General features: G+C 45.5%; 1 protein-coding gene and 1 pseudogene across 1 annotated transcript in view; one reads left to right on the top strand and one right to left on the bottom strand.

Moving 5' to 3' along the window:
• Positions 1–245: 245 nt before the first annotated feature.
• LOC136388046 (calponin-2-like) lies at positions 246–13,299 on the bottom strand (annotated as a pseudogene).
• A 2,881-nt stretch (positions 13,300–16,180) lies between these two features.
• The window catches only part of CLPB (ClpB family mitochondrial disaggregase), a 183,775-nt gene continuing 176,633 nt past the window's right edge, over positions 16,181–23,322 (top strand). Inside the window, exons 1-2 of the mRNA XM_066367494.1 lie at positions 16,181–16,640; positions 20,368–20,419. Coding sequence (XP_066223591.1) covers positions 16,244–16,640; positions 20,368–20,419 — 449 coding nt within the window. The 5' untranslated portion in view covers positions 16,181–16,243. The remainder of the gene's footprint in view (positions 16,641–20,367; positions 20,420–23,322) is intronic.

The raw sequence follows: 23,322 nt of genomic DNA, 5'->3' as shown, positions 1-23,322 counted from the left end.
ACTTTTGTTAAACCTGCCTGCAACTTCTATGGGTTCAGAAACCACAAACTGACTAGCAGAGAAAAGGGAAGTGGTGTAGAAACAACCGGAAGCCATTTGGGGCCGGCTTCCCTCCCTGCCCAGGTTTCTTCTCACCACAGCTTGGCTTAGAGTCTGCTGGGGAAAATGCTACCTAAATGTGCCAGGCAGGGACCACCACCCCAGTGCATCTGTATCTGGCCTTCACAGACCCTTAGCTGGAAGCACTAGAACACATAGAAAAGCAAGATGAAAACAGAAACACCCAAAATCCCACATGGGGTGATGATGTGTAGGATACCCCACAAGGGGGGCTCTTTTGCCTGGTAGTCAGTGGGTGGATAGTCCAGGGCCTTCCCTGGGTTTGGGCAGTTGCCAGCTGACCGTGTAGCCCCATCAGCCAGTGAGCCTTGTGGGCAGTACTTTGGGTCATATATCTGCTGGCCCAGGCCACAGACCTGGCTGCTTTGGCTCTGCATGTAGCCCATCTGCAGAGACACGGAGAAGTTGTCACAGTTGCCAATGCCCATGTTGGTGTCATAGATGTGCCATTGGATCTTGGTAGTCATCATGCCCCCCTGGTTGGCACACCTGTTGGTGCCCATTTGCAGGCAGATGATTGAGTGGTCCAGGTGGCAGGTTGTGGTTCTTGGGTTCAGGCAGATGTCTTCTTGCACCATATGCCATCATGTGTGACTGGGTGACACACTTGGTGCCCATCTGGAGCCCAATGACACCCTGGCCTGCCTTCATGGAAGCGTCATTGATGTTCCGCTCCTGCTTCCTTGAGTACTTGATGCCAATGTCCACACCACACTGCCACCCCTTTGTTTTGGCCTTCTTTGCCAGAGCTGGAAGAGGCAACCGCACCAGTGTCATGTTTCCACTCTCAAACAGGTCCACAGAGTTCAGTCCAGAGCTGATTATGGCCTCGATGAAGTCAGAGATGTTTTCTAGCTGGTGCTAGTTTTGCATGGAGTGGTTGATCTTGGGGACTGAGTCTGGCTGCAGCGTGTTCATGAGTGTGCACAGGATAATTCCATCCTTCAGAACCTTCTGGAAGTTGAGACCAACAGGCTCATAAGTCCCTCGATCCAGTTGCAGAGTTCTGCCTCCTTTTTTCTGAGGATATTTGTACAAGAGCCAGTTCTTGACCTTGGCCAAAGCTGGTAGAAGGGCCCCTTGTTGATCTATGTGGAGCTCATGCTGCCAGCAGTGACTGTGGGACCAAATATTAAAGACTTTTAAAAAATGCTTTGACTCAAGTGAGACAGAGACGTATTCAAATTTATCATTTGAGTCAGAAATGTTCTAGAGTCACACATATGTATGTATGTATGTGTGTGTGTGTGTGTGTGTGTGTGTGTGTGTGTATATATATATATATATATATATATATATATATTACTTTAGGAATAGATTAAGAGGAGGGAAAGTCTATGCTCTTTCTATGACACTTAACAAAGACCCTCACAATTTTTATATTTCTAGAGAGACATTGATAACCAATTCAATATGAGGGCCATAAATTTAATAAACAAGAGCATGGCTAGTCCTCAGCCTCTGTGTTCAACTATGGCACTACCACCTGTTTACAGTAGTATTCTGTACTGACTGGCCAATGTATATGCCCTGATGAGGTACTAATTATTTTAAATAGCACTCATAAAGACATGCAATTACAAGAAAAACTTTTAAGATTAAAAACTATAATATGTTTCACAGGAGTTATTGTCACTCTTTGAAATCATATCTTTTAAAAACTCATTTGTTAAACAGTATACAGAAGAGAATTGTTTCAGTTAAATATTGAAAACAAGTCTCTTCACAGAATAAGAGAGCCAGACAGTTTTATGAATGTTTCTAGCCTATAAAAACTGGCTTCATGCCCTGGCCGGTTGGCTCAGCGGTAGAGCATCGGCCTAGCGTGCGGAGGACCCGGGTTCGATTCCCGGCCAGGGCACACAGGAGAAGCGCCCATTTGCTTCTCCACCCCTCCGCCGCGCTTTCCTCTCTGTCTCTCTCTTCCCCTCCCGCAGCCAAGGCTCCATTGGAGCAGAGATGGCCCGGGCGCTGGGGATGGCTCTGTGGCCTCTGCCTCAGGCACTAGAGTGGCTCTGGTCGCAACATGGCGACGCCCCGGAGGGGCAGAGCATCGCCCCCTGGTGGGCAGAGCGTCGCCCCATGGTGGGCAGAGCATCGCCCCCTGGTGGGCAGAGCGTCGCCCCTGGTGGGCGTGCCGGGTGGATCCCGGTCGGGCGCATGCGGGAGTCTGTCTGACTGTCTCTCCCTGTTTCCAGCTTCAGAAAAATGAAAAAAAAAACAAAAAAAAAAAAACTGGCTTCATGATGCAAAACATCTGCTTTTCTGCAACTATAGGGAAGAAGAAATATTTTTCTCCTTTTCTGAGGTTTGTTTTACTAATATTACTAGAAAAGCCAGCTTTTTCAAGAACTAAGTTGAAGGATTGCAAGTTAGCTCCCAAAGTAAAGCACAGGTCTAAGAACCTTGAAACTTGTACAATATAAGGAAAAGGACAAAAGGCACTTTTTTATGTGTGACAGAGACAGGAAGGGAAAGAAATGAGAAACATTAATTCTTCATTGTGCCACCATAGTTGTTCATTGATTGCTTTCTCATATGTGTCTTGACCCGGGGGCTATAGCAGAGCTAGTGACCCCTTGCTTGAGCCAGTGACCTTGGGTTGTAAGCCAGCGACCTTTGGGCTCAAGCCAGCAACCATGGGGTCATGTCTATGATCCCACGCTCAAGCCAGTGACCCTGCGCTCAAGCCAGAGGAGCCCACACTCAAGCCAGCAACCTCAGGTTTTGAACCTGGGTCCTCCACGTCCCAGTCCAATGCTCTATCCACTGTGCCACAGCCTAGTCAGGCCAAAAGACACTTTTTAATTTTTGTAATGTATATTCTGGTTTCTCTTCAGAGCATGTAAATCTTTTGCCTTTTAATCCTTGTAATGTGAGATGTGTAAACTTTTGTTTCTTCAGTATTGATATAAAGATTCCTTCTGATTCTTTTATAAAAAATATCTCAATGAAAATCATCATATATTTGCATTATGAGAATTTTTTCTGTGGAATGAATTTATAGGACTGTAAATGATAGGTCAAGGTATTTTTGTTTTTAAAATGTTGGTATATATTAAGTTTTTTCCACCAAAGTTATTTCAATCTTACCCTTTCTCATGTGTGTTCCCTTACATTTTGCCAGTACTGAGTATTGGCAATAATTTATTTCCCATTTTTTTTTTGGAAAAGGGGGACAGAAGAAGAGAGACAGACAGGGACAGACAGACAGGAAGGGAAAGAGATGAGAAGTATCAACTCATAGTTGCAGCACCTTAGTTGTTTATTGATTGCTTTCTCATATGTGCTTTGACCGGGGTGGGGGCTGGGGTGCTCCAGCCAAGCCAGTGACCCCTTGTTCAAGCCAGCGACCTTGGGCTTCAAACCAGCAATCTTTGAGCTCAAGCCAGCAACTATGAAGTCGTGGCTATGATCCCACGCTCAAGCCACTGATCCCACACTCAAGCTGGAGAGCCCATGCTCACACCAACGACCTTGGGGTTTCGAACCTGAGTCCTGTGTGTCCCAGCTGACACTCTATCCACTGCACCACTGTCTGGTCAGGCTATTGCCAATATTTTTAAATTTAGAAAATCTGGGTTAAAATGAAGTATCATTGTTGTTTTAATATGTGCCTCTTTGATTATTAGACTTGGCTTTAGGCATGACTGGATTCAGGACCACAAATATCACCATCAGTGCTTTCTTGCGATCTCTTGGTTTTGCTTCATTTGCATACTTCCTTTTTTCTTACTGAAAAAGAGCTTTTCCAAGTACCTTAGAGCATGAGCAGCAGCACCTCTAGATGACACTGTCACTGTTTCCCAACCCTACCCTAACCTTAACCCCTAAATCTTAAATTTAAACAATAGATGGCAATTCAAATCTAAAGGAAGAAATGAAGAGTACTAGAAGTGGTATATATGTAATTTAATATAAAAGGCTATGTAAATATATTTTCTTTTTAAACATCTCTAAAAGTTAAAAGTTTGTATAAGTATAACTGTAATACTGTATTGTTGGGTGTTAAAGAGAGGTGATGAATATCAATTATGGCTCTTGGACCAGCTGCATCACCAGGAATTGAAGCTCTTTCACTATCGGCAACTGCATAGACTGCATAGACCTTTGATGGGATAGTCTTCACAGAGGGTCTGAGAGGATCTGAAGTGCTACAAAAGTGGTGTTCAGTGAAACTACTTGTTGCAGCCTCTGCTGCCATGACTAGCAGGCTTTGACCAGTTTCATGCAGGTGAAATCTGAAGCACCTCAGCTTCACCCATGCTCTGGATTTCTGTACCCATGCTTGACTGATACTATGCTGTGTGGGGCCACACACTCACACAGGTGCTAACCAGAAGTACAGGGAAGTGAATGCGCTGGGGAAGAAATTTTGACCATTGGAGGACAGGACTCAGTAGATTAATATTTTCCCCTTTCTTTAGATGGTGAAAATTAGATTGCATTTCATAAATGTTGTAAAATGACCACATAGACTAGAGTAACTAGTCACTGTGGTGACCAACTCAATAATGCATCCCTGTATTGGTGTGTCCATTTACCCTTTTGTGCTCTCTCTGTCGCTCACGTCTCCCTGGGATTGTACTCCCAAATAACTTGTACATAAACCTTTTCTTCAAGCTTTGCTTTCAGGGAACCCAGACTAGACGATTCCCTTGTTTCAATAAACATATTCTCAAGGAATGATTGAACAGGGGAGGTGTGAGAGATACTATTGCTTGCATGTCTGAAAATGTTTCTGTTCCATCCCACACTTTGTTTTGTTTGGCTGGATGTAAAATTAGGGATTAAAAATATTTTCTTCTCAGAACTGAAGAAATGATATAGTTTTCTTCTCATTTCCAGTTCTGTAAATGGCAAATCTGAATCTGAAGCCAGTTGATTTACATTCTTTTGGAAGACTTCCATTTCCCCTATTCTCCTTCCCCTGTAGAAGCTACAATCTTCTCTTTACTCATAGTTTTCTGAAAGTTTACAATAATATGTCTAGATGTGGGTCTCTTAATTGTTTATGCTGAGAAATTGCTAGACCTTTTTACTCTGGAGACTTGGTCTTTAACATCCAGGGAAATCTCTCATCTTTATTCTTTAATGATTTCTTGTCTTTAATAATTTCTCTTTTAAAAAGATATTTTTATTAGAGTTTGTACCTCCTAGATTAATCTATTTCTGTTATCATTCTCTCATATCTGATGATTCCTTGTCTTTGTCGTACCACCTGGGAGATTCACATGAATTTATCTTCTTCTATTTGTGTGTGTGTGTGTGTGTGTGTGTGTGTGTGTGTGTGAGAGAGAGAGAGAGAGAGAGAGAGAGAGAGAGAGTAAGAGAGGGAGAGAGAGAGACCGGAAGGCAAAAAGATCAGAAGCACCAATTCATAGTTGTGTCACTTTAGTTGTTCATTGATTGCTTCTCATATGTGCCTTGACAGGGGCTCAAGACAAGCACGTGACCCCTTGCTCAAGCCAATGACCTTTGGACTCAAGGTAACGACCTTGGGATCATGTTGATGATCCCACGCTCAAGCCGGCAACCATGAGCTCAAGCTGCCAAGCCTGTGCTCAAGCTGGGTGAGCCTGTGCTCATGCTGGCGACCATAGGATTTCGAACCTGGGACCTCAGTGTCCCAAGTTGACACTCTATCCACTGTGCCACTACCAGTCAGGCTGAGTTTATCTTCTGATCTTCTACTGAATTTTTTAAAATTTTGGAATTTTTTTTTTCTTTACAGGGACAGAGAGAGAGAGTCAGAGAGAGGGATAGATAGGGACAGACAGGAACGGAGAGAGATGAGAAGCATCAATCATCAGTTTTTCGTTGTGACACCTTAGTTGTTCATTGATTGCTTTCTCATATGTGCCTTGACCGCAGGCCTTCAGCGGACCGAGTAACCCCTTGCTTGAGCCAGTGACCTTGGGTCTAAGCTGGTGAGCATTTTTTATTTTGCTCAAGCCAGATGAACCTACGCTCAAGCTGGCAACCTCGGGGTCTCGAACCTGAGTCTTTCCACATCCCAGTCCAACGCTCTATCCACTGCGCCACCGCCTGGTCAGGTAGAAAATATTTTTAATATCTATAAGTTTAGTGTTCACTTCTGATTGTTCCTTTTTAAAATAATATGTTACTGTCTGACCAGGCAGTGGTGTGGTGATGGAGCATTGACCTGGGATTCTGAGGATCCAGGTTCAAAACCCTGAGGTTACTGGCTTGAGCACAGGCTCACCAGCTTGAGCACAGTTATTGACTTGAGTGTGGAATCATAGACATGATCCCATGGTTGCTGGCTTGAAGCCCAAGGTTGCTGGCTTAAGCAAGGAGTCACTGGCTCAGCTGAAGCCCCCTTGTCAAGGCACATATGAGAAAGCAATCAATGAACAACTAAAGTGTTGTATCAAGTTGATGCTTTTCATCTCTCTCCCTTTCTGTCTGTCTGTCCCTGCCTATTCCTCTGTCTTGGTTTCTCTGTCTCTCTGTTTCTCTCTCTCTCTTAAATAAATAAATAAATAAATATTTTATAAATAAAAATAACATTACTATTTTATCTGGATGATTTCCTTTCATCTTGAAGGCTTTCTTCAAATGTCTGGTTATCTTTGTCATCTCTCTACATTTAAGAATAAGGTCATTAAGACCTGACTTGGGAGCTTTTGTACATGCACTGTACTTATTTATCAGTACTTTACCATAATGTGGCCAAATAGATCTCTTTTCAGGAATAATACAGGTTTAAAAGCTATTTCTGGTCCTAAATCAGCATGGATCTCAACCTCTCTTTCCTAGAGAGAGCTAGAGAAAAAACATTGGGTCAGTGGGTGACTTCTTCAAATGGGACAGATGTAACATCAGTCACATTAGGCCCACCTGTGACCAGGGCTCACTATTTTGGGGGATCCTTTGCCCCATTCTCACTCCTACTACTCTTATCCATTGAAGAAGAATCTTGATCTCTGGTTTTGTTCCATCAAAGCTATTCTATCAGAAGAGAGTGGCTTACTTGTCTTTGGCTTATTTCCCCCAATACTTAGCCTTAGGCATAAGGGTCTATCATTAGCTTAATGTACATAATCACAAATATAAGTTTAGAATATATATATATATTATATATATATATATTGTGTATATATATATGTATATATAATTTTTTTTAAGTGAAAGGAAGGGAGATAGACAGATTCCTGAATGTGCCTGACTGGGATTCACCTAGCAACGCCTGTCTGGGCCAATGCTCAAATCAACAGCTATTCTCAGTGCCTGAGGCGAATGCTTGGACCAGTCCAGCCGCTGGCTGCAAGAGAGGAAGAGAAAGAGAAAGGGGAGAGGGAGGGAAAGAGAAGCAGATGGCTGCTTCTCATGTGTGCCCTGATGGAGATCGAACCCAGGATATCCACCTGTTGGGCTGATGCTCTATCTGCTGAGCAAACTGGCCAGGAACAGGATATATTATTTTTATTTTTATTTTTTTCTGAAGCTGGAAACGGGGAGAGACAGTCAGACAGATTCCTGCATGCGCCCGACCGGGATCCACCCGGCACACCCACCAGGGGCGATGCTCTGCCCACCAGGGGGCGATGCTCTGCCCCTCTGGGGCGTCGCTCTGCCACGACCAGAGCCACTCTAGCGCCTGGGGCAGAGGCCAAGGAGCCATCCCCAGCGCCCGAGCCATCTTTGCTCCAATGGAGCCTTGGCTGCGGGAGGGGAAGAGAGAGACAGAGAGGAAGGAGGGGGGGGTGGAGAAGCAAATGGACGCTTCTCCTATGTGCCCTGGCCGGGAATCGAACCCGGGTCCCCCGCACGCCAGGCCGACGCTCTACCGCTGAGCCAACCAGCCAGGGCCCCAGGATATATTCTTTACCTTAAATATTTCATAGATTTGACTGGGAGAGGTTCTATTTAGTACTTTGCTTGTCACATGGTTGCTGCTCAATAAGTATTTGTTTTATTCATGACTATTGGTGTGGAGATGCTTAAATGAGCCCTCTTACTTGTCAAGATTCATTCTAGAGACTGTGGTTGGATCTTTTATTCAGATAACATTAGGTAAGCAGTAGACAGATTGTATCTATAGAGGTGGAGGAATAGGTAGAGCCTCTTACTTAAGATTTGGAAGAGAGAAAGACAGTTACTAGAAACCTTGCATACTTTTCAGTTTCTCTAACCTTAGTTCTGAAATGATTTTTAAAAAGTAACTACACAGTATTTATAGAACATTATTTATAATAGTGAAAAAATCAGCGACAGCATGAATGTCTAAAACTAGGGGACTAGTTAGTAAAAAAAAAGAGATAAACTGATGATGGCAAAAAATGATATACTTATATTTACATAGAGACATAAAGACTAGAAAGAAACATGAAGAATTTAGTACAGTGAGCTCAATGCTATTTTTGTTTCTGGTTTAGAGTTTTTGACCTTAAGAATGAAATCTAAATTATTTCCTTCCTTATGATGTTATAAGCTGGTGCTGTTATAATTACTGAAGGCTTGGCCTTTATCTCTTTCCCAAACTTGTACAAAGTTCATGACAGATAGACAGCCAGCAAATCTTAGCTACAAAATAGCAGCCAGAAAACACAAGCAGGGCATCTGGGCTCACTTGAGGTTTGGCTGCTTGCTCTGAACTGTGGGTGGAATGACATTTCTTCTGACCTCTTCCTCTGTTTCCTAAGCTTCATTCTTAGAATAAAGTGAAATTATATTTAATGTTTAGACACCACAAAGGGAGATATTATCTTGGTTCCCAACTGAAGTCTTCTAGTCTGGAAGTCAGCTGACAGGAGAATTTTTTCCTTGCTCTTACAAACATTCACGGGTACGTACAGAGTGCATTTAAAAAAAAGTTTTAATGTCATAGGGAGATGCTTATTGTAAAGTGAGGAGAGTAGGATAGAAATTAAAGATATTTATTTATTTATTTATTTATTTACAGAGACAGAGAGTCAGAGAGAGGGATAGACAGGAACAGAGAGAGAGGAGAAGCATCAATCATCAGTTTTTCCTTGCGACTCCTTAGTTCATTGATTGCTTTCTCATATGTGCCTTGACCACGGGCCTTCAGCAGACCGAGTAACCCCTTGCTCGAGTCAGGGACCTTGGGTCCAAGCTGGTGAGCTTTTGTTCAAACCAGATGAGCCCGCGCTCAAGCTGGCGACCTCGGGGTCTCGAACCTGGGTCCTTTGCATCCCAGTCCGACGCTCTATCCACTGCGCCACCACCTGGTTAGGCAGGATAGAAATTATATACCAGACTTCACAATAATAATAAATATGACTTGACATTTACCAGGTGCTATTCTAATGTTGCAGGAGCAACCCTGATGGAGGATAATACTCTCAGACAACTTAATTAGTGGAGGAAAGAGAATTTATTAGTAGCCGGCAGAGCATGTGAGACTAGTAGAACCAAAACACAAGCTCTGCCTGATCAGGTGGCGCAGTGAATAGAGCGTCGGGTGGCTGGCTTGAGGAAGGGGTTACTCGGTCTGCTGAAGGCCTGCAGTCAAGGCACATATGAGAAAGCAATCAATGAACAACTAAGGTGTCGCAACGAAAAACTAATGATTGATGCTTCTCATCTCTCCATTCCTGTCTGTCTCTCCCTGTCTATCCCTCTCTCTGACTCTCTGTCTCTGTAAAAAAAAAAAAAAAACCCAAAAAACACAAGCTCTCGGAATTAGATTTTCTTACAGGTTATATACCTTTACAGTATCTAAGCAATGGGGGCATGATTCTTTTGTTTAAGGTTTCCCAGAACTCAAGGAGAGGGAGGGGGAGTTTCAGTGGGGTAAGCAAGGAAGAAGGGGTTTCCAGATCACTGGTTGTAGCTACATACAGATCCTGCTTTTCTTGCTTTGTGTTATAAGCAGCTTTAAGCAGCCATTTAGAAAACTATGGGATGTAGTTAATTTATAACTGGCTGACTCAGTTATCCCTGCTGGCTCCTTTCCCTGTATTCTTCTGGTTTCTCCCTTCTCAAAGCAGAAGGGAGGCTTGCTCCCTCCTCACTAAATGCTTTACATGTATTAACTTAACTGATGCCCACACAGCCATAAAGGATGGGAAATTTTTTGCTCCTATTTTACCAATAATAAAACAGGCGTAGAGAGTGTGAGATTTGCCCAATGTCACACAATCAATACATGGAGGGAGACGGCTAGAATTCAAACATAGGCAGTCTGTTCCAGAGTCCATGCTTATAACCAAAAAGAGTTAGTACAAGTCACATGAACATTTTGTGGTTACCTCTGGGAGTTAGGATTCTGCTATATATCCTCATTTACTACCCCTCAGCCTTCTGTCCATTAGTGCCAAGCTCCTTCCCAGCTGCCAGGCCTTTTCATTCCAATACGCACTTCCTCCCTGCCTCTCTGCTCTATCAATTGCCATTCATTCTTTAACTCTTAGCCTAAATGTACCTTCCCGCGAAGCCACCCCTGAGTTCCTATGCAAGGCTGGCTTCTTCTGTAATGACTTCAGAACTTCCTGTCTGTGCTTCTTCTTTCTAGCATTGAGCTCAATGTACTTACTGATTTCTGGGCTAAGTTTTTTAAACAGCTGTCTTTCCTGCCACCCCTCTCCTCCCCTGCTCTGGGCTCCTTGAAAGCTAGGTCTGGGTCTCTGTTTTTTTCTCTCAGATGCCCCCAAACAATGCCTGACCCACACTAGATGCATAAGAGGGTCTTGTCGTGCAGCAGACCAGCAGAGCAGACAGGTTGAGAGGAGGCACAGCCTGGGGCCCCCTCTCACTGTGCTTTGATAAGGATGCAGTGGAAGGTGCTCAAATCAGACAGATAGCCCTGAATTAAAATACTGACTTGACAAACTAGAATTACAGCCCTCACATTCTGAGATCTACTTTCTCTTCTACAATATTAGATAATACTACCTCATACTTACTAGAGTACATCAATGACAAAAAAGAGGTACTCAATAGTCAAATGGATTTATTGAGCATTTGGGGAAGAATTAAATGTGAATGTTTTCAAGTTTCTTAACTTCTCTGTGTCTGTCTTCTAATCTATAACATGAGACCATAAATAAGTGAATATATCTCTTGTGCAGGATTAGTGAGAGAATTCAAGGAGATAATCTATATGATCCACAGAACCCAGCGACTGGCACAAAGTAAATGCTCAGTTAAGGTTAACTTGGATTATTGTTATGAGTGAAGCACTTTCTGCAGTGCCCGGTGCACAGTGGGGACTCTAGATAGAAGGTGTATAGCATTATTGACCTAGCCTGGGCTAAGTTCCACCCGGTTCCTCCTAAAGCCGTGCCCTGGCCCTGGGTGCACTCCTAGGTTCCAGAGTTGGTGTTGAGTGGATACCACCCATGGCCACCATAGGCTATGCAGACTCAGCCTCGGATCACACCTTGCTCGAGGGTTGTTCCATCCAAATGTTAGAACATCTTTGTGCATTTCCTTAGGAGACTAGGGACACAGGAGACAGAACAGAGGGAGCAGATTTGAGAGATACTTCAAGAAGGTATATTCAACAGAACTTTATGACAGCTAAGTGTCCAGGGGAAGGGAGGTAGATTTGCCTAAGAAAGTGGATCTCAACAATCTCAGATTGTTGCGCTGGCAAGACTGATAAGCCATTTTGCCCCAAAGAGTACATTTGGCAATGTCTGGAGACATTTGTCACAACTGGCATAGGAGTGCTACTGGCATCTAGTGGGTAGAGACTGGGGATACTGCCGAATATCTTACACTACACAAGACAACTCCCCACAATGAAGATTTGCCCAATCCAAAATATCAAGAACACACAGGTCAAAATGTCTTGGTCAGGGATGATTCTCAGAGTTTTAGCTGAGCATTCAGCTGTTGGGCAGATAAAATATATTATGCTCACTTTGTTAAAGCGGCGCTGCCCACGAGGAGGCCGTCACCCAGGTGATATTAATGTGTGTCTCTGTGGGCAGGTAGAATCCTTGTAGCCTGGGGCTTGGTTTTGGGATTAAGCCTTTCCCACCCATTTTGATGTGGGGTGGTACAATCCAATCATGCCTCAGAGAAGTGTCTTTGTAGTAGAGACTTCCCTGTTTTGTATATTGGATTAAAGGTTTGGAATCTACACTATAAAATGGGGGCAGAATGAGAGCTTGCTCTCTTGGTTCCTGGGATGATTAGCATGAGAGAGCAGAGGGAGCAGAGCAGAGAGCAGAAAGAGGCCATGTGGCCAGGAGAAGCAGCCAAGATGGCAGAGTGTTGCGTGAGAAGCCAGTTTGTGCAGAGTTTGTATCTGGGATAAGGAAGGTGTAAAGCCAGAGGCCAAGGCCAGGGCCACTATCACAGCGGCCTTCTGGCCTATGCAGGTTCGCATTGGATTCGGACAGTCGGTAAAGAAACAATGGAGCCAAAAACTGATGGGCTGTCATCTTTAATTCTAGCTTGCACCCGGCTGGCAAGTAAAAACACACACTGGGCTCCAAAACCCATTCACATTCAGTGCTCACAAAGCTACTGATTTATCCGAGTTTCCTAGAATCAAAGGTTTCTAGCTCACCAGACTTAATCACCTCTGCTCCCCATCTCCTTCTTTCTTTCTCCTGGCCACATGGCCTCTTTCTGCTCTCTGCTCTGCTCTCTCCTCTAATGATAATCTCAGGAACCAAGAGCACCAACTCCTGTTCTGCCCCCACTTTATATTGTAGCTTCACAACCTCTAATCCAATATACAAAATAGGGAAGTCTCTAATACAAAGTCACTTCTCTGAGGCATGATTGGATTGTACCGCCCCACATCAAAAAGGGTAGAAAAGGCTTAATCCCCAAACCAAGCCCCAGGCTACAAGGATTCTGCCTGCCTTTAGCCCACCCCAACACTCATTAATATCACCTGGGCGATGGCCTCCTCGTGGGCAGCGCCGTCTTTAACAAAGTGAGCATAATATATTTTATCTGCCCAACAGAAGGAGATGGGGAACTGAGGAGAATAAGGCTGGTGAGCTAGAAACCTTTGATTCTAGGAAACTCGGATAAGTCAGTGGCTTTGTGAGCACTGAATGTGAGTGAGTTTTGGAGCCCAGTGTATGTTTTTACTTGCCCGCCGGGTGCAAGCTAGGATTAAAGACTATGGCCCACCAGTTTTTGGCTCCATTGTTTCTTTACCGACTGTCCGAATCCAATGTGAACCTGCATGGGCTGGGCTGCTCTGATGGTGGCCCTGGCCATGGCTTCTGGCTCTACATCAGCACACCAAGAAAAGCAGTGAAAAGCCTGCCACATGAGCTCATGCAACACATGAGTGCATGTTACCACCATGCACAGCTCAAGGATTAGATACATCTGAGGAAAACCCTAGCCAGGAACTTTAAAGCCTATAGGATTCTCTAAAGTCACAGAAGGGGAAACATTATTATAGATAATTTATTTCTTCAAGTTATGTTATAATTATCATCTATATATCTTTAATACTACTGCTGACAGTGTATACAGTTATTAATCACACTGAAGGATTTAAACAATGTCATATTAGATAGTAATTATCAAAACAGATCACATAATCTTGTAGTGTTTTGAACGAAAAAAAATAAAAAAAAAAATAAATCAAGATGTGGCCATGAACTGAACCTGACAAGCTCAGGGAAAGCCTACACAATGGCCTTGCGAACTCAGGGAACGAAGGTAAACACAGAATGGTCTAAATCAAACCTTTCTAACTAAAAGCAGTTTATGCTGGGTAGTCATGTCCTAAGGAGGTGTTCTCTATCTGAACTAAGGTCAATCCTTACTTGGAAGCCTGTCTGTTGCCTTTTGCATCTACAATAGTGTATCTGATAACAACCCTTTGAAATATGGGGGAAATCTTTTTCAGTTCCCCCAGGGCAGGCATTCCACCAGAGCAGGAACCAACAACCCCTCTCATTGTTATTATAAATATAAATACAAATAAGAAAGTCTCTGATACAAGCCACTCATCTGAGGCATAAATGGGATTCCTCATAAGAGTGTACCACCCCACATCATGCAACAGTCAAGGGTGTTGGGGAAAAGCTTAGTTTTGAGAAGATCTTAGTATTAAAAGGGCGGAAAAGGCTTAGTCTTAAAACCAAGCCTTAGGTTTTAAGGACCTTGCCAGCCAACAGCCTGTCTCCCACACTCAATGCAAACCATAAGCAAGCAAACATGATCATATTTGCAAACTTATTTGACCTACAGATGGTCAAAAATACTTTGGCTATTGAGTAATTTTAGAATACAGTATTCATTCATTTATTCAACAGATATTTGCTGAGTGCCTTACAAAGGGATGAAAAAAATGAGAAATTCCATCCCTTTCCTCAAGAAGTTTGGAGTAGGGAGTCTAATGCCACTCAAGAGTAGGGAATATGATAACTACAATTTCTTAAAAACCTACTGTGAGCCAGTGATCGTGGTGGTCTACATATTATCTCATTTAACACAGGTCTCTTATGTTATCTCATTGAATACAAGCAATTGTCTTGAAGGTAGATATTATCTTTGATAATAATGAGGAAATGAACAATCAGAGAGGTAACGAAATTTGTCCAAGGTCACACATGTAGTAAATACCAGAGTCAAAACTGAAATCCAGGACTGCTTGTACTCTAAACCAGTGGTCCCCAACCCCCGGGCCATGGACCAGTACCGGTCTGCAGAGAAAGAATAAATAACTTACATTATTTCCGTTTTATTTATATTTAAGTCTGAACGATGTTTTATTTTTAAAAAATGACCAGATTCCCTCTGTTACATCCATCTAAGACTCACTCTTACGCTTGTCTCGGTCACGTGCTACATTTATCCGTCCCACCCTAAAGGCCGGTCCGTGAAAATATTTTCTGACATTAAACTGGTCCGTGGCCCAAAAAAGGTTGGGGACCACTGCTCTAAACCTCAATTTCACTCCCCTATGCTAATAAGGTGAGGGTAATCCATTCACTGAGGAATAAACTTAACTGAGTACCTCTTTTTGTTCCAGTCATTGTTCTGGATGCTAGTGATATAAAAGCGATAAAACAAAGTCCCTGTTTCATGAGGGTTAGGTTCTACTGGAGAAAGACAATACAGTACAATAGATACATATTTAGTATGTCAGCTGGTAAGTGCTGTGAGGAAAAATTAGGCAGGATAAGAAGTAGAGGAAGGGGGATTGCTATTTTAAATAGAACTGTCAGGGAAGTCTCTGATAATGTGAAAGTTGAGCAGAGTCCTACAGGAAGGGCAGGAGCAGAGACAGGACTGACATGAAGAGCTTCCTCCTTTGCCTCCCTGTGAGTGAGTTCAGTTGGAAAAGAGAGGTCAGGGTGGGTTGCGGGTTTTTATGGAGAGGATGGGCTCATAGAAGATTTAAGCTTTACTTGATTTTTGACAAATCAGCTCACCTTTGAGCCTAAATTCCCTTCCCTGAAGATGCGAACAATAATGCTTTAGCAACTTCCCATATGCAGGTGCCATGAGGATAAGATGAAACGGCCCAAGGGAAAGCCCTTTGAAAGCATCACGCGAGAAAGGAAGACCAGGAATCAGCCTTTTTTTAAAAAAAATTTTATTGCGTTTACATAGATTCTAGTGTCACCCCAAATCCCCCCCCCTGCACCCCCCCCCCCCCCCCCCCCGGGAATCAGCCTTTCTACTAAGGAAGTCTGTATAGGAAAATAAAGCTAATTCATATTTCAGATGGACCGGTTACTCTAGATATATTTTTGAAAAGCTAAGGCTGAAAAGAGAAATAGACTAAAAGAATTAAACATACGTTTTACAATAGGCCTCTGCATAAGATCCCTGTTTAACTACACGACTCAGAAATTGAGTGGCGTGTTTGAACTAGACTCTGGGATTCGTACCTTAACCGCCAAGTCCCACCTCAGCATTTGCCTTTTTACCATGCTCCCTCTGCCCGAACTCCATTTCCCAACATGCCCCAGGAACCGGTAAATCGGCAATCATTGTGACGCAAGTTCCACAGCTTTTTGGGAATTGTAGTTTATTCGTCCTACGGCTGCGGAAAGTTCTAGAGCTGTGGACTACCACTCCCGTGAGGCAGTGCGTAATTCCACCCTCTTCGCGGCGTCTTCGAACGCGCCGCGGCAGCCATGTTGGACGTGGCCAGCACAGGCGCCGGCACCAGGGGGTTGTTGGATCAGCTGTCACGATGTTGGGCTCCCTGGTGTTGAGGAGAACAGCGCTGGCACCGCGCCTCCTCCTTAGGTCTCCATCGTTCGGGAGCCACCGAGGTCCCTCCGGCCGGAGTGTGACCAGTGCGGCCTGCGGGGAGCCACAGTGCCTAGGGGCGGCCATCGGGGGGCGTCCTGGAACATCGCTGGCCTTGCTCACCCGTAGAGGGGCAGCCACCGGGGGGCGTCAGGGAAGACGCCGCACCGAGACCCAGTCCCTCACAGCCGCCACATGGGGACGCCTTTCTATCCCCGAAGAAACACTCCCCGGACAGGACTGCTGGCATGGGGTCCCCAACAGAGGCGGATTGGGCATGTGGGCCCTGGCCACGGCGCTGGTGGTTCACTGTTACAGCAAGAGCCCGTCCAGCAAGGGTGATTATCGGGACAGTCTTGGTTCGAGGAATGAGAGGCGGGAGAGGCGGGAGGAGTGTCCTGACTCTATCTTTGGAGGGTGGGGTTTACTTATAGATTTAGAACAGCAGAGTCTCAGTCCTGGAGGGACCCAGACATCATCACCGGGGTAGGGTATCCACTGGAGAGCCCATTGCCTCTGAGTTACATAATTTCCCATCGTGGCAGCTTCCTGTCTTTGGGATTACTTTGTCCATCTACAGCGGGAGCGTTGGACTAAACATCTAAAATGAGAGCATGGCCCTCTAATGCTCTAATGTTCTTTCTGGCCCTATTCCTCTTTTAAGATCTCTCCAGGAAGCTGCGGTATGTTTTGAGGGCACTTTAAATGGTTTATGAAAAAGACTTGGTTTCAATGCCGGTTTTGCCACTGCTCACCTGTTACTCTTCTCTGGCTTCCATTTCTCCACTTATACAGTGAAGGGTGACTTCTTAGTCCTCTTTGCTATTATTTTGATTATCTTGGAGTTCAGCCGCCTATGTCTGCCCGGCAGACTCCTTGGGTTTTGCTGTGTCTGGTGTCAGGCATGATGTTATATTGCCATGTGGAGCAGTTGGCAGGAGAAGGAAGAGTATTAAGTTGGCCTTGTAGAGACCCAAAGCAACCATAGGGACTGGCTGACCCAGGTTGGCATCTCACCTGGGTGCATGGAGCTAAGCAGGGACTGGGAGAGCAGGCAGAGAGCCAGACTCCTGGCCTATGTGAGTCCAACCACTCAGGTTCTTGGGAGAAGACTGAGGAGGCATGCTGTTGATAGATGCCATGTACTCCCAGCTCTCAGACTTTGGAGCAAGAAGAAGCAATTGACTTGCCTTTTATTTATTCAGCAGCTGTAAAGGCAGAGACCTTGGATAGGGAGTAGGGACAACTGAGACCTTGTTTTGGTTAAATCCCATTTTGAGTTTGGACTCTTGCATCTCCTCACTGGCCCTCTGGTTCCTCACCTACAAAATGAGGAGGTTGAGATAGAGTTCCAAGTGCTCTTCTAGCTTAGGCATGCTCTATGATTCTATAACTTTTAGCATTTTTTGAATACAGTGTGTGCCTAGTTTTGGGGTAGGAGTGGAACTCCTAACTCAACACAAAGTTAGTTAAGGAGACAGTGCAGGCAGTTAGGTCTGTGGGTCTGGTGAATGGTCCGTGTAGTTGAGGGATCAAAGAGCGAGCAGGGTCAGGAAAGCTTTTCTGGAAGATTGGGAACCCATGGAAGATGGGGAATTTGAACTTGGGTTCTGAAGGCTGAGGGAAGAGATGAAAAGGTCTCACGTGACCTCCGTCAGAACAGGGACTGCATCTTATCTTTCTTTTTTCAGGTTGATACCAGTGCCTTTCTTTAATACCTTCACATTGTCCCCCTTAGTGTTGGAACTTAGCACTCAGTATGTCTTGAGTTGGGTTGTATTCCATGCAGAGGCCTTGGGTAACAAAGAGGAGGGAGTCACAGATTAGCATGGTGTGTGCAGGAGCTGGCAGAGTGGCAAGCCTGGTTGGAGAACGGGGTTTTGGGGATGAGGTCAGAGCAGATGGAGTGGGGCCTGGATGTCAGGCAGGATGGTTTCGAATTTCTCCTATAGGCAGTGGACAGCCTCGAGCTCAAGGAATGAATGCCCTGATGGCAGTATGTTTAGAAGTATTTGGGGGAGTTGTTCAAGGTCTTGCCTTTTAGAGATTCTTGGGGGCTCTGGACTGGACTTTGTGTCATGTGAACCCCAGCAAGAAGACCAGAGTGTACCAAACTAGATAATGACCAAAACCATGATCATTTCCAACCTTTCTGACTTGTTAGCTAACCTGTTCTCACTCAGAGTTGTAAACGCAGGCCCTCAGTGCACTGTGGTAAGAAACTGTATCCTTTAGGAGCCTGGTAACTGGGTTCTAATCTCGGCTCATTCTTTACTTCCTCTGACCTTGCAGAGCCCACTTCTTTCTGTAGAGTGAGAGAATAGATGTAGTGATGTCTGAGGAAGCCTTGTTTCCCGTCTAGCTGGGGGCTGCCTGAGTGTGTGCTTAGGGAAGATAACCTGGCTCTATGTTCTAGACTGGGAGATGGGGTGGAGACACTAATGTCTGAACCATAGAACTGGTTTGCATGTGTTTTGTAAGGTGGCTATCTTATCCCCATTGTGTAGGCAAGGAAGTGAGGCTCAGGAGGTTAGGCGAGTTGGCCAAGTGGTACAGCAAGTAAGTGGCACAGTTGGGATGGGAGCCCAGGTCTGTCTATCTCCAGGTCCTGTTTTCTACCGTTCTCCAGTGCCGCCTCCTGTTTCACTGGGTGGACTGAGAACTCTCTGAGGCAGGACCGGACATGAGTCTGTCCAGTGTTCAACATTGGAGCTCAGAAACAGGCTTGGCACAGAGGATTCTCCAGGTATTTGGTATTAACTATTTGAAAAAATTTGGCTTCTGTTGTCTTGAGATTTTTTTTTTTTGAGTCAGACAGGTTTTCTTTGTGGCCACAAGGTGGTGCCAGCATCCTGCAGGCTGCCCAAAGGAGGCCAGGCTTAGCTTTTTTTGCTAGGTAATTCTTAAGGATGGGAACCTTATGCTTTGGGTCTCCCTTTGCTGAGCTTGGCACCGAGGAGTTTGCACATTTTTCAACCATCATTTCATCTCCTCAGCATCCTTGTGAGGCTGGCAGGGCAAGGATTATTGCCTCTGCTTTACAGTCGGGGAAGCCATGGTTGGGAGGGAAAGGGGCTGCTGTGTCGGAGCCAAGTCTCCTCTGGCTCCTGGTCAAGGCTCTCTCTACTCTCAGAATGGCCCACACCCTTACTTGCTCCTCCCTGTCCTGTCCCTCCCTCCCTTTGGGTTTGTGACCTGTGACATCAAGATTCAAATGTAGGCTGAGAGCCTGACCTGTGGTAGCGCAATGGATAGAGCATCTGCCTGGAACACTGAGGTTGCTGGTTTGAAACCCTGGGCTTGCCCGGTCAGGGCACATACAATAAGCAGTCAATGAACAGCTAGAGTGAAGCAACTACTTCTTGTCCCCCTACCCTCCTCTCTTTATAAAATTAATAAATAAAATCTTAAAAATAAAAAAAGTAGGCTGAGAAACAAGTCGAGTTGGAGAATGTGGGGCAATAAAATCTTTTAAAAAAATTAGACTGAGAAACAAGTTGAGTTGGAGAATGTGGGGCAAGGTATGGGAATTACTAGTAACGCTAGTCATGTAAAACATACAGAGCTTTATAGCTAATGGGAAGCAAAGGAGTTCACACGCTGAGCATTTACCATTGGCAATACTTGGTGTTAGCACCTTACAGGGATCATCTGTATGATGAGAGGAGCTGAGAGTTTGGGCTCTATAATAAAAAGATGTGGGAGACAAGTTAACATGTGGGCTTGGAATAATGAGCATTCTCTTTACCCACAGGCATACCTCGTGTTATTGCACTCACTTGATTGTGCTTCACAGATGTTGCGTTTGTTAAAAATTGAAGGCTACCACCCCCACCCCCAGCAAAAAGATTAGAGCTCACTTTATTGCGATACTTGCTTTACTGCAGTGGTCTAGGACTGAACTTGCAATATTTCTGAGGTATGCCTGCATCTTGGCATCATTTCCTTTGTTAAAGCCCATGTTTCTGAAGGGTTTCTACTTTCACTGTCTCACTGGGCCCTGTAAGCTGCCCTGAGGGGGGAGGTCCTGGCCAGGGATCTGACCAGTGCCTCCTCTCTCTTCAGATGCAGCCCTGATGGAAGCTGCTCGTGCCAACAATGTCCAAGAAGTCAGAAGGTGAGTGTTGAATCCCAGGCCTAGCTCTCCCCAACAGGAGGGCTGGCTGGGGTGGGCCCCTTCCTTTGGTCATGACTGCCTTGGAGGAAATCCTCGTGCTACGCTGGGAACTGAACCCTGTAGTCACAGTCATCTGAGCTCCCTTGGTGAGCTCTGTGCTTCCTTTTTGACCCCAACGCCCCTGGATTCTTCCACTGTTTGGATCTTCACAGGGCATGATTTGGAGTCCCTTCTGCACCCTGTGGGTCCTTCACCGAACTTTTAATTTGTTCTTGTTTTTTTTGTGGGACTGGTCAAGTGTTATTGCTTGTTGCTTAAATGGGGTGCAGGTGGGCAACCATGGAGAGGTTTGGGGATTTGGGAGGGAGCTGGAAGGGACCTTTCTGTGAGGTCTTCTGGGGCTAGAGAGGCCTGGGGTGCACATGCTGGGCCCCTGCCCATGGGCTGATTGTGTTCTTTCTGTCTTCCTGGCTCAGCTGGGTCCCTTCTGATCACTGGCCAGTTGGCTTTGAGGCTTGTTCTTGGGCAGAAGCAAGACTCAACTCAGCTCAGGCTGGTGTCAGGGGCAGGGCAGAAGGTGTCCAGGATAAATGCTCAGATTGGGCAAGTGTAGGGCATCAATATGAGACTGTTGTTTAGGGGCAGAGGTTTTATTCTTGGCAAAACTGGCGGCCCCCACTGGGCTTAATCTTGACCTTTTTTGGTCCTTTGCATAGAGCTAGATGGCCATAGGGCACTCCCCCTTCCGTGCTGCCAAGTCTACATTTTAGACAGAAAATATGGTGTTCGGGGTGGTGAGCCGTGCACCCAGTCCCACATACCCGTGGTGCTCTTCCCCACTCCAGCTGCCTGAGCATACGAGAAAGTGTGGAAAGGCAGCTACAGCCCCCACCAAGACTTACTGCTTTGATTCCCTTTCATTTTATCTGCAGCATTATTATTGATTCCCAAGGGTGCTTTTGAGTATTAATGTTCAAGGCTTAGTTTTTAATAAACCACTTTTGGAAGTATGGGCTGGGAGTTGTTTCGTAGCCTAATAAATATGATAGAGCAATAGTTTAATAAACATGTGATGATGCATCTTAAAAACCAAGCACAGATGTCAGCTTGTTATAAGAGCCATTCATAATGCAGGCTGTGCGTGGCATCTTCATTCCCCCCGAAACAGATGAGCTTTGCTTCCTTCACTTGCAGTACGAGGGAGCAAGGGGATGAGACTGCCTGGGCTCCTACTCCCAGGCCTTTGCTGACCCTGGAATCACCTGTTGGTACCTGCTAAGGGCTGCCAGGCTGTTGCTTTTCTTTCTTTCTTTTTTTTTGTATTTTTTTGAAGTTGGAAACGGGGAGGCAGTCAGACAGACTCCCGCATGCGCCTGACTGGGATCCACCCGGCATGCCCACCAGGGGGCGATGCTCTGCCCATCTGGGGTGTTGCTCTGTTGCAACCAGAGCCATTCTAGGGCCTGAGGCAGAGGCCACAGAGCCATCCTCAAGCGCCCGGGCCAACTTCGCTCCAATGGAGCCTTGGCTGCGGGAGGGGAAGAGAGAGACAGAGAGGAAGGAGAAGGGGAGAGGTGGAGAAGCAGATGGGCGCTTCTCCTGTGTGCCCTGGCCGGGAATTGAACCCAGGACTCCTGCACGCCAGGCCGATGCTCTACCACTGAGCCAACTGGCCAGGGCCAAGGCTGTTGCTTTTCTCTGGCAACCCAGTATAAGCAGCACATTTGCAGAGCCACAGTGCTTTAACTCCACCTTTCTTCTATCACGCAGTCGGCTGAGTTGACCCCATCCGATAGCCCTATGTGTTGATTACTTTAGCTCTTTCAGGTGCACGTTTTTCTAATAGCAATTGAACATCTGCCCAAACACTAGAGAAAGTGGTGGAATTTATAGTGTGTGTATGACTCAGCAACACTTCTCTGTGTGGATAGGGTCTGATAGGGTCCTTTCATGTGTGTCCCAGTCTCTAGCCTGCTTTTTTCCTGCCTCCCTTTGTCCCATCTCTTGGTTGTGATGACTCAGTCAGAATCTTCCTTTGCTATTTGTGAGGGCATCAGAGATGAGCAAGGTACAGACCCTGCCCTTCAACATGACAGTCTTCCCCCTGCTCTGCCCCTCTCCCCACCCCCAAGCAAACATCAGGGAATAAGCTGAGCAAAGGCAGGCAGCAGAAGATGCTGTTTGGCTGCTGGGCCTAGTATCATGTTGATGCTACTGAGGTGGTATACTTGTGCAGAGTTGCAGGGTGGGACGAGGGAAGGTGATTTGAGAGAAGCTGCAATGTGCAAGTTCTAGAATGCCCGCAGTGTGGGGCAGCTGTGTTAGGCTTGCTCCCGGGGTTACCAGCTACAAATACTTTGCCTGGTTGGTGTGTGAGTGTGTGGCTGTGCCACATGTATACGGCCTATATAAGGCTATGGGTGGTTATGCTCTAGAGAGATTGGGGATTGTAGATGGCGGGTTACCTGTCTGCCAGCCACTGTGAGGGGCTGTTCTTGCTGTTTGTGTGCCGGAGAAGAGCTTTCCCCCTGCCTATGTGCTTATCTGCCTTTGTGAGACTTTGTTAAACAGAATGGCCCTAACGCTTTCCATCTCCACAGTTTTTCTACCATCTGCCTGAATCCAGTGTGGACCTGCCTGGCCTCAGCCACTGGCATTACACACAGTAAGGAGTTTTGAATTCTTATCTGTGATTGCTGGGGAAGACATAGGAAGTTTCTGAGCAGGGAAATTGCCTAGTTATTCAGAAAGGTGAAGGATGGACTGAATTTGGGGAGAGCTGAAAGCAGATCTGTTAAATTAGTCTAATGCTGGTGGCCAAGGCCAGGCAGGTCCACATTGGATTCAGGCAGACAGTAGAGAAACTGTGGAGCCAGAAAGCACTGGGCCATTCCTGTTGAATA

This window comes from Saccopteryx leptura, chromosome 1 (genome assembly GCF_036850995.1).
Source record: "Saccopteryx leptura isolate mSacLep1 chromosome 1, mSacLep1_pri_phased_curated, whole genome shotgun sequence".
Classification (NCBI taxonomy): domain Eukaryota; kingdom Metazoa; phylum Chordata; class Mammalia; order Chiroptera; family Emballonuridae; genus Saccopteryx; species Saccopteryx leptura.
The sequence above is the reverse complement of the archived record's forward strand: the minus strand, read 5'-3'. Positions and strand labels throughout refer to the sequence as shown.